Raw genomic sequence first — 10,841 nt, forward strand, 5'->3', positions numbered from 1 at the left:
CCATTTACAATAGCACCAAGAACCATAAAATACCTAGGAATAAACCTAAGCAAGGATGTAAAAGATCTGTATGCTTAAAACTATATAGAACACTTAAGAAAGAAATTGAAGAAGACACAAAGAAATGGAAAAACATTCCCATGCTCATGGATTGGAAGAGCAAATATTGTTAAGATGTCAATAATACCCAAAGCAATCTACACATTCAGTGAAATACCAAAATTGCACCAGCATTCTTCTCAGAGCTAGAAGAAACAATCCTAAAATTTGTATGGAACCACAAAAGACCCTGAATAGCCAAGCTAATGTTGAAAAAGAAAACCAAAGCCAGAGGCATCACAATCCCAGACTTTAGCTTCTACTACAAAGCTGTAATCATCAAGACAGTATGGTATTGGCACAAAAACAGACACATAGATCAATGGAATAGAATAGAGAACCCAGAATGGGACCCACAAATGTACAGCCAACTAATCTTTGAGAAAGCAAGAAAAGGGTATCCAATGGAAAACAGTCCCTTCAGCAAATGGTGCTGGGAGAACTGGACAGTAACTGGACCACTTTCTTACACCATACACAAAAATAAAGTCGAAGTGGATTAAAGACCTAAATGTGAGACAGGAAACCATCAAAACCCTAGAGGAGAAAACAGGCAACAACCTCTTGCCATTTGCAACAATGTGGATGGAACTGGAGGGTATTATGCTAAGTGAAATAAGTCATTCAGAGAAAGACTGATACCATATGCTTTCACTCATATGTGGAATTTGAGTAACTTAAGAGAAGACCATGGGGGAAGCAAAGGGGGAAAAATAGCTTTTAACAAAGAGGGAGGCAAACCATAAAAGACTCTTAAATACAGAGAACAAACTGAGGGTTGATTTGCGGCGGGTGTGGGGGAGAGGGGAACATGGGCGATGGGCATTGAGAAGGGCACTTGTTGGGATGAGCACTGGGCATTGTATGTAAGCAATGAATCAAGGGAATCTACTCCCAAAGTCAAGAGGACTCTATATATGCTGATGTTAGCTAACTTGACAATAAATTAGATTTAAATAAATAAATAAGTAAATAAATACATAAATAAATAAATTTGTTGACACTTTCAAAAAAAGGCCCTTAATCCCTGAGGAGACCCCAAAACTAATCCAACACTAGCTATTGTTGGTAGTAATATTATGAATTGTTGATAATAATGAAAATAATAATAATGTGCTACAGTTTCTATCAGATCAACATAAATTTTATCGAGGAGTACCAATACAGAGCTATAAAATTCTTAATTACTATAATTAAAAATAACATTCATCTAAGACACATTGTTTATTGAGATGGATGATATGTAATACAGTGCACTAAGAGACTTCAAATATCTAGTATAATCCCCCACAGAGCCTCAGTTTATAGGTTGGGAAACTGATAAACAATGTTCTCCAAGCCACCAACCTAATAACTGGGGAAGATGCGGTTGTAGCTCAGGTAAGCACAATTTCAAAGCTTAGGTGAGTTCTTAGGGCTGTCACTGTACTTCCTGCAACAGAACCAGCTAGAGAACAGTTCTAGTTGTTGAGGAATGATTAATTTTTCATGGGTCTTGATTCTGGGTATGAAAGGGGAAAAGATGAGGGATGGTAAATTAGAGCCAAAGCAAGAAGATGGTTCTGATCCCATTTTTTTTTTAGCCACATTAAAAAAAAATGTTTCTTGAACACAGTGGACAACTTTATCATTTACAAAGGAGAGGAATGGACTCCACTTCCTAGTTACAGCCTTAGTTTTAAAAAAAAATTTTTTTTTCAACGTTTATTTTTGGGACAGAGAGAGACAGAGCATGAACGGGGGACGGGCAGAGAGAGAGGGAGACACAGAATCGGAAACAGGCTCCAGGCTCTGAGCCATCAGCCCAGAGCCCGACGCGGGGCTCGAAATCACGGACCGCGAGATCGTGACCTGGCTGAAGTCGCATGCCCAACCGACTGCGCCACCCAGGCGCCCCTACAGCCTTAGTTTTTAATGCGAAGGTGAACAGGAATTTGTGTGGATATCTTCTGTGCTCTGGCTCAGAAGCGGTTTATTGTTACATGTGAATAGCACATTCATTATGTTAATATATTTCCTAATAAAAATGCATTTCCAATTAAATTATTTCCTAATGAAAACAAATGTATCCTTTCATTATGTTCCCTGTCCCATCTTCCCAAGCTTCCGTGAGGGGAATTGGAAACTAATTCCTTAGAACAGATGTTTCTGTAACTGATTCAACCATTTCAGGATACTGGGAGCCTTTATTCATTCTTCAATATCCCTTTAATAAATCTTTAGATTAGAACATCAATGTTGGAACTGGATTGGTGCCACAATAGGTAGAAAGAAGGCAAATGAACCAAGCATGCTTTTAGTTAGGAATCTGCCACGCTACAAAATAGTGTGAGAGATGGCAACATTGCATGCTACTTTAACAATAAAGTAATTGATCCATTTTAAGAAATCATCCAAAATCTCAACCAATCAAAGGATCTGCTTAAAAGCACAAGATTCCTCTGAAACTAGCATTGCAAGGAGACAGAAACAATTTTCAAAGCCACCGAAACATGTCTGTCATTAGCTGGCCTCTCTCAGTCAGGTAATGGAGAAGAATCTCAGAGTTACCATCTCTATTTCTGGCAAATGAACTTCCATTTAAATATTTCAACATTCTTTTCAGAATGTCCCTTTCAGCATGTGAGGCTGCTGTATGGCAGAAAAACGGAAGGAAGGAACCCTGAAGGACAGAACGCAACAGGACTGACAGAAAAGCTATGGTCTTGATTCGGCTTCAAGCTCCTTCCAGCCCCAAATTCAAAATGTCCACGTCCACGCATTAATGTGGTCATAACTGCTACATGATCTTGGACACCTCAGTTCCTGTCCTTATCCTTCAGGATTCTCACCTTTTCTCCATTCTTTTCATTTTGTTTTAGGCCTGAGAATCTTATAGTCAGTAGTGCTTATTTTCCCAAGGTAAGAAACTTCTATGTCTTCTAAAGAAAACTCACCTGCTCTGAAACTCCTTCTCCATAGCGAAGCAAAGTCACAAAATGCTCACAGTTGTTGACAAGTATGTCATAATCCACCTCCTGTCCAATAACAATCTCTGACCGCTGCATGACTTCCTCCATGGGGAGAGGAGGATAAGTTTCATCATATTTATTGTTTATTCTGTATGTGTCGTTTCCCACGACATCCTTCAGGGGCTGCATCTTCACCAAAGCCTTCCTGCTAAATATAGACTTGGCGCTTGTAAATGCTGCAGGAATGCCATCCTCTATAAGGAGAATTCTGGTTAGCAAGATGTGGTGACCCAGCTCAGAGAACCCCAATGCCAGAGTATGGCAATGCCACATGTTTGGAAGTGATGGAGTCACTGAACCCAGCTCGGTTCCCAACTTAGCACCAAACCAGAAGCTACTTAATCATACCAGGCTTAATAACTCACTTGGTAGTTTATCAATAACACTTCATACTATATGAGGGAAAATAGAAGAGAAACCTGTATCTGCCCGTAGAGAGAATTGAGTGAGAAAACTACCCATTCTTGGGGAACAAGTTCTCTATCCATTGGCATTATTATTAGAGATCTTGGTATGTGTTCCTAACATAGTACAGATAAAACCATTGTCTCCTTTTTTTTTCCCTATAAAATATGCTTTTTTTCAGCATCTGAACCCTTCCCAACTACTCTCTTTGGGCTTCAGCTGTGTGCATTGTGATTGATAAGCTCGTCCTAGTTGTCTAAGTGTGCTCCTTACCCCTTTCTCTGCTTTTTACACTTGTTCTTTCAACTTGGCTTCAATTTGGTTCCAATTTGAAACCCCTCCAAGGGGTCAGCTGGGGTCAAGCTGGGGCCCTGCTTTTACCTTGTCAGTTCTTTTAGACCAAGAAACTAAGTCCTGAAACTGAATCTAACCTAGTAGGCCCTGTCCACCAGATGCAGCCCCATGCAATGCCACACCCACCTGTTACATGTCCCACCCCTGCAACTCCCTTTTAACTGCCTCAGTTGGCAAACAGTTGCCTAGACTGCTAGATACCTTTGTCTCCTGGTCTGCTACTGCCAGTATCTGAGGTTGCACAGATGATTGCTCAGTGTTCAGCTCTAACACCTGGCCCTGGTCCCTCTCCATCTGCCCAAGACTGCTATGCTTGGCTATGTGTTCAAGTCAATCATGAGAGAGAGAGTCTCCATGTAACCGGTGTGTAGAGAGTCTTCCTTTTTGTAATAACTAAAAGCTAACTTTCTTTTCCACTCCCTTTTTTTCCTACCTTCCAAGTTCCTTTTCCTTCAAGCAGCATTTCCAGTTAATATCTTACACATTGGAAGTTCTTGTACAAGTCCTTAGAGCAGAGGTCTCCTAGTTAGAATTACTAAAGTTTTATTTACACTACTCTGATGCTATCAATTTAGAGAGGAGGACACTGAAGCTTAGAGAGGTAAACTGGCTTGCAAAATACCGCCTGAGTAGTTAACAATAGAACCAGAAAACTGCGTTTCAGTCTACAGGATCAGAGCTCAGTACTAGAACCATGTTAAAATGGAGCTTAACACATGAAAATAAGGGAAGAGCAGAAAAATCTCTTATTGTTTTCCAGATGTGAAAACTGCAGAGATATTGCAGCATTGCTTACTGTTAATCACTAGACTCTGCAGAAACTAATGGGTGTGTATCGTAAATGTCACTTTATTTGCCATTTCCATTTCCAATATTCTAGAACAAGAGGCAAATATCTCAAGATGTTGCAAAAGTCACTACATTAAAAATTCTCAGACATCTCCAAGATAGTAAGACCAAGGTTATTAAAACTTCTTTCTAAACGTAACTTGAAGAAAAAAAAAATCTCCAGGCTACTTATTTGCATACATTTTTTTTCTTAAAAAATGAATTAATTTGTGCTTATTTCTAAATATTTAGGAAATATATAAAAAAACAACATAAATGTGTAAATTAAAATCACCCATTATCTGCCCAACCATAATCATGTTATTATTTTTATAATATTATCATATCCTTTCCTTTTATTATGTCTTTTATTAACACATGTATATTGAAGCATGCCTATGTGTGCATTCACATGGGTATATATTATTTTTTTGCAAAGTAGGTATAATATGACACACTGCATTTTTAATCTAGATTTTTTTCAAGTAAATATCATGCAAGATTATTTCTCCAGCAATTAAGCATGTCCAGAAACATGATTTTTAATGGCCGTTAAATAGCTATTGTTTTGGCTTATCTAGCACCCCATCCCACCTCTGCCTCTTTCTTTCTGGAAATGATTTTGTGTGGGCTAATCACAGTATCTCCTTCTCCAGGGCACAACGATGGTGCAGTGATGGGCATGGGATCCATACTCGCCCAAATCAGATTGTTCTCCATGCTATTTCTAACTGCAACAGGCAGGGATTGACCCTCTCTTATTAGATCACAAGACTATAAGAATGAGAGCCTAAGGATGTTGATGACTATCAGTTCAGTCTCCTAGAGAGGCATAGTCTGGGAGAATTAAGACAATACTTGGAAAGGAAATGCAGATGTGAGTCTTGATACTCATACTTATACCCCTACATCCAGGCATCCTTGAAGCCAGCACCAACCATCTTTATCCTTTTTGTAGTTTTCCTCAGTGAAGCAATGAATTTGCCTTTTTGCTTATGCTAACTTTTGTTTGTTTCTGTTACTTGCAACTAAAGAATTCTGTCGATATTCTGTGACAAAGTCATAATTCACGTAACTAGTCCACTATTGAATCTAAGCCATTGTTGGCTTCTTTTTTTTTTTTAACCTCTTCATCCCCTTCACATATTTCACCTATCCCCCTAACCCTCCCCTCTGGCAACCACCCATTTGCTCTCTGTATTTGTGAGTCTGTTTCTGGTTTGTTTGTTCATTTGTGATTTTGTGGGTTTTGGTGTTTTGTTTTTTTTTTTTTTTAGATTCCACATAGAAGTGAAATCACATGGTATTTGTCTTTATCTTATTTCACACAGCATAATACCATCTAGATCCATCTATGTTAAGGCAAATGCAAAGATCTCATTCTTTTTTATGGCTAACATTCCATGATATATATATTACATATTATGTATATATGTATGTGTATATACTTATACATAACTTATTATGTATATATATATATTTGTGTGTGTGTGCATGTCTGTGTGTGTGCGCGAGTATATATATTACGTCTTCTTTACCCATTCATCTCTCAGTGGACACCTAGGTTGCTTCCTTATCTTAGCCCTTGTAAATAATGCTGCAATAAACATAGGGGTACATACATCTTTTCGAATTAGTGTTTTCACTTTCTTTGGGTAAATATCCAATAGTGGAATTATTGGATCATTGGTATTTTTTTGAGGAAATTTTAATTTTCTGTGGAAATACTATACTGTTTTCCACAATGGCTACACCAATTTATATTCCCACTGACAGTGCAGGAAGATTCTTTTTCTCCACATCCTCACCATCATTTGTTTTTCTGCCATTGCCTGTTTTTTAAACTGTTATGAGAGAGAAGTGAATACCTTTATGCTGAATGTCATTCTACATCTTTATAAATATTTCTGAAGAATAGACTCAGAGAAGTAAAATTACAGGGTCAGAGCATAGGAACTCTTTTAAGACTCTTCATACACACTATTAAATTGTTTTCTTTTTTTTCCAATATATGGAGTCTATTGCCAAATTGTTTCCATACAACGCCCAGTGCTCATCCCAAGTGCTCATCGAAGCACTTCCATACAACACCCAGTGCTCATCGAAGGTGCCCTCCTCGATACCCATCACCCACCCTCCCCCCCCCCACCACCCATCAACCCTCAGTTTGTTCTCAGTTTTTAACAGTCTCTTACGCTTTGGCTCGCTTCCACTCTAACCTCTTTTTTTTTTTTCCTTCCCCTCCCCCATGGGTTTCTGTTAAGTTTCTCAGGATCCACAGAAGAGTGAAACCATATGGTACCTTTCTCTGTATGGCTTATTTCACTTAGCATCACGCTCTCCAGTTCCATCCATGTTGCTACAAAGGGCCATATTTCATTCTTTCTCATTGCCACATAGTACTCCATTGTGTATATAAACCACAATTTCTTTATCCATTCATCAGTTGATGGACATTTAGGCTCTTTCCATAATTTGGCTATTGTTGAGAGTGCTGCTAGAAACATTGGGGTACAAGTGCCCCTATGCATCAGTACTCCTGTATCCCTTGGGTAAATTCCTAGCAGTGCTACTGCTGGGTCATAGGGTACGTCTATTTTTAATTTTTTGAGGAACCTCCACACTGCTTTCCAGAGCGGCTGCACCAGTTTGCATTCCCACCAACAGTGCAAGAGGGTTCCCATTTCTCCACATCCTCTCCAGCATCTATAGTCTTCTGATTTGTTCATTTTGGCCACTCTGACTGGCGTGAGGTGATATCTGAGTGTGGTTTTGATTTGTATTTCCCTGATGAGGAGCGACGTTGAGCATCTTTTCATGTGCCTGTTGGCCACCCGGATGTGCCCATTTCTTCACTGGGTTGTTTTGCGGGTGTGGAGTTTGGTGAGCTCTTTATAGATTTTGGATACTAGCCCTTTGTCCGATATGTCATTTGCAAATATCTTTTCCCATTCCGTTGGTTGCCTTTTAGTTTTGTTGGTTGTTTCCTTTGCTGTGCAGAAGCTTTTTCTCTTCATAAGGTCCCAGTAATTCACTTTTGCTTTTAATTCCCTTGCCTTTAGGGATGTGTCAAGTAAGAAATTACTGAGGTCTACGACTGAGGTCAGAGAGGTCTTTTCCTGCTTTCTCCTCTAGGGTTTTGATGGTTTCCTGTCTCACATTCAGGTCCTTTATCCATTTTGAATTTATTTTTGTGAATGGTGTGAGAAAGTGGTCCAGTTTCAATCTTCTGCATGTTGCTGTCCACTTCTCCCAGCACCATTTGTTAAAGAGACTGTCTTTCTTCCATTGGATATTCTTTCCTGCTTTGTCAAAGATTAGTTGGCCATACGTTTGCGGGTCTAGTTCTGGGGTTTCTATTCTGTTCCATTGGTCTATGTGTCTGTTTTTGTGCCATATTAAATTGTTTTCATGAATGATGTTATCAACTTTCATTTCTTTCAACAATATCCTTGCTTTGGTTTCATTATACCCTTATCAACACTGACTGTTATCACTTTTAAATGTTTGCTAATGTGATAGGCATAAAATGTGTTATTCTGTTGTACAATTCCTAGACCAGTCCCTTTAAAGATGGGTATTGACTTCTGCTTTTCTTCTTCTACATACTGTTCATAGTTCTTTACCCATATGTTTGTTGGGATTTTGCTGTTTATGTATCCCCAGCATCTAGAATAGCCTTTGGCACATACTGGGTAAGCTATAAATAGATGTTGAACAAATTGAAATGATTTGTGTGATAGGTAAAGACACTGATGCTTATGTTTGTGAGCCGTATTCTCCCCAGTGGATTATTTCCTTTTTAATTATGTTTTTTTAATCCAGAGATTTTACTGGATTCTAATGTTAATTGGTTAACATTTTAATGTTAATTGGTCTTTGTGATTTAGCCAAAGCCACTTTGGTCTTACTATGTCCTTCATTAAACCTATTTCAGATAGATTTATCTACTTTCTACATTTTATTTCTTTTTTTTTTTTTTTTATGATTTCATTCATGATTCCTTCTTATAGCAAGAGAGTTCAAAACCTCCAGGAGTTGCGGGAAACAAAACTTACCTAGAGGTGCTATGTTGATAACATAACCATCACCCAGGTACAGTGCCCAGTGCTGATAGCCAGAACGAAACACTTCAATCAAGTCCCCCGGCTGGGGGTTACCAGGATAGCTCAAACTAAAGCAATCATTAAACGCCATCTGCAATGACAGACACAAAGACAATCTAGCTGACATGACTTGCCAAAAGAAAATCAGTTTAAGACCTCCACAGAAGTATAAGGATACAGAATTTATTGGGATTGCATTCCTTATTAAAGACTTAAACTCACACCACTGTCCTTTGTATGATCATTCTTTGTATGATTCCAACACTGAATTATGTGTGCAAAAGTGAAAAAACAAGTGGGAAAGAATTTTTCTGCTAATTGTTTAATTTTCTATAGCAATGCTTCTCATCCTGATCAACCCCAGAGCTCCTTTACGATAATCAGCATCTTATAGTTCTCTCTTTAAATCCAGATATTCATAGATAATATGATTTACCCATACACAAAATTTCAAAAATAGTAATATGGTGCCTTATTGGAACAGAAAGGGGAAGTAAATTTACAACAGTACGTATTTTACTTATGTAAATAGTCGGTCCATGACTACGTGCACTTACTTAGCATGAAAGAGTCAACAGTCAGTAGCAGAAGATAAGAAGCCTTTCAGCCTCTCAAATAAGTAAAATCAAAGAACAGGGTATGGGAGGACTGACACTGATATTACGTGGAAAAAATACCTTGTATTGCAAAACTTACTCTCTCATTTAACTTAAGCAGAAAGAAGTTCCAGACTCAAAGGAGTGGCCAGTCACATATTCAGTCATACTGTAATACACGGGACATTTATTCCTTGTGCCAAACTGCTGTGCAATCTAGGTACTTCAGTCTCTACCCACTAAATATCAGTAAATGCTCTTTGTCATGTGACAACCACAAATATCCACACAGATTTCCACCCCTCCCCTACTGCCCCATTTACTGCCTGATTCCTGACTTACTGATTCCAGAAACAGTGTTAAGGTGGCCACCGTAGAAGTGAGACAACTTGGAAGGTTGGGGAGTTCGTCATGTTGATGAATATGTCTGAAAATTCTAAGCTTGGTGAGTTTTTTTTTCCTTTAAGTCACTATTTTTCAGAAAGAACATATAAGTCTCTGATGGTCGATTTTTATGAAAGGTTACATTTTCTACATATGTATGGCATGGGAGTAGAATGACTCAGCAGGCAGAAGTTACAGACATTCATCAATACTCAAAAGGAGATTTAGTGCTATAACCATGTTGAATCTCTAAGTGACAGCAGAGTTTCTCATCATCTCTCACTCTAATGTAGATATGTACGCTCAATTACAAAATAAATCCAAGTGCCAGAAAGGGAAATTTCCAAACCATCTAAATTATATTCATAATAGCACAGGCTAAGGACTTGGGAATACAGACTATCATTTTGCTGGCATCCTAAAAGTCTTTTTTTACAACACTTAATATTGGAAGGGTGTTTTCCCAAGTATTTGTATGCCATCTGTTGAAAACTTCAATCACCACACTGTCACAGGAATCTGGCCAAATGTACGCTGTCCATCTGTTGAAAAATAACTATTAAAACAACTTTATAGGAACCATTAAGTCTAACCACTCTCTCAAATATGTTTGAGTCTTATTAATATGGGGTTCAGAATTTGGCCACATGGGCACCAAAAGGAAAAATAGATAATATACTATGAAATAAACAAACACATTTCCCATGAATGGGATTCAGCAAGCACACATAGCTGCTTACTAGAATTCAGCGAGCTAGCCAAGCTTACAATAATAATCACCCTTTGAACAGAGAGCACTTTGTAGTATAACTTTTTTTTTTTTCAAATGCACTATTGCAATTAACCCTATTTAACTTCTTTAAAACCTACCACTACTTAGGTTATCGTTCCATTGTATAGAAAAAATATATCGTAGCTAATGCCAACTTTTGGAAAAAACCCATTGAAAGCTTCATACAGATCACTTATGTTGGGGTTACATCACAATAAACCCATCGTTAGTTGAAAATATCATAGGTCAAAATGCATTTAATTCACCTAACCTACCAAACATCTTA

At 38.2% G+C, this 10,841-nt stretch overlaps 1 protein-coding gene across 3 annotated transcripts in view; it reads right to left on the reverse strand.

The window, feature by feature from the left end:
* Positions 1-8,928, reverse strand: part of PLAAT1 (phospholipase A and acyltransferase 1) — a 68,581-nt gene extending 59,653 nt beyond the window's left edge. For 2 of the 3 annotated variants that reach the window (XR_005787586.1, XR_005787585.1), the window contains exons 1-2: positions 8,756-8,928; positions 3,036-3,304 (exon numbers count right to left, since the gene is read on the reverse strand). Coding sequence is in view for 1 of the 3 variants with exons in the window: in XM_040466338.1 (XP_040322272.1) it covers positions 3,036-3,304; positions 8,756-8,894 (408 nt within the window). In the remaining 2 variants the exon portion in view is untranslated. The remainder of the gene's footprint in view (positions 1-3,035; positions 3,305-8,755) is intronic. The other variant, XM_040466338.1, reaches the window with a different exon arrangement.
* Between the last annotated feature and the right edge of the window lie 1,913 nt (positions 8,929-10,841).

Source organism: Herpailurus yagouaroundi, unplaced genomic scaffold (genome assembly GCF_014898765.1).
Source record: "Herpailurus yagouaroundi ecotype Mexico unplaced genomic scaffold, PumYag 571, whole genome shotgun sequence".
In the NCBI taxonomy this organism is placed as follows: Eukaryota; Metazoa; Chordata; class Mammalia; order Carnivora; family Felidae; genus Herpailurus; species Herpailurus yagouaroundi.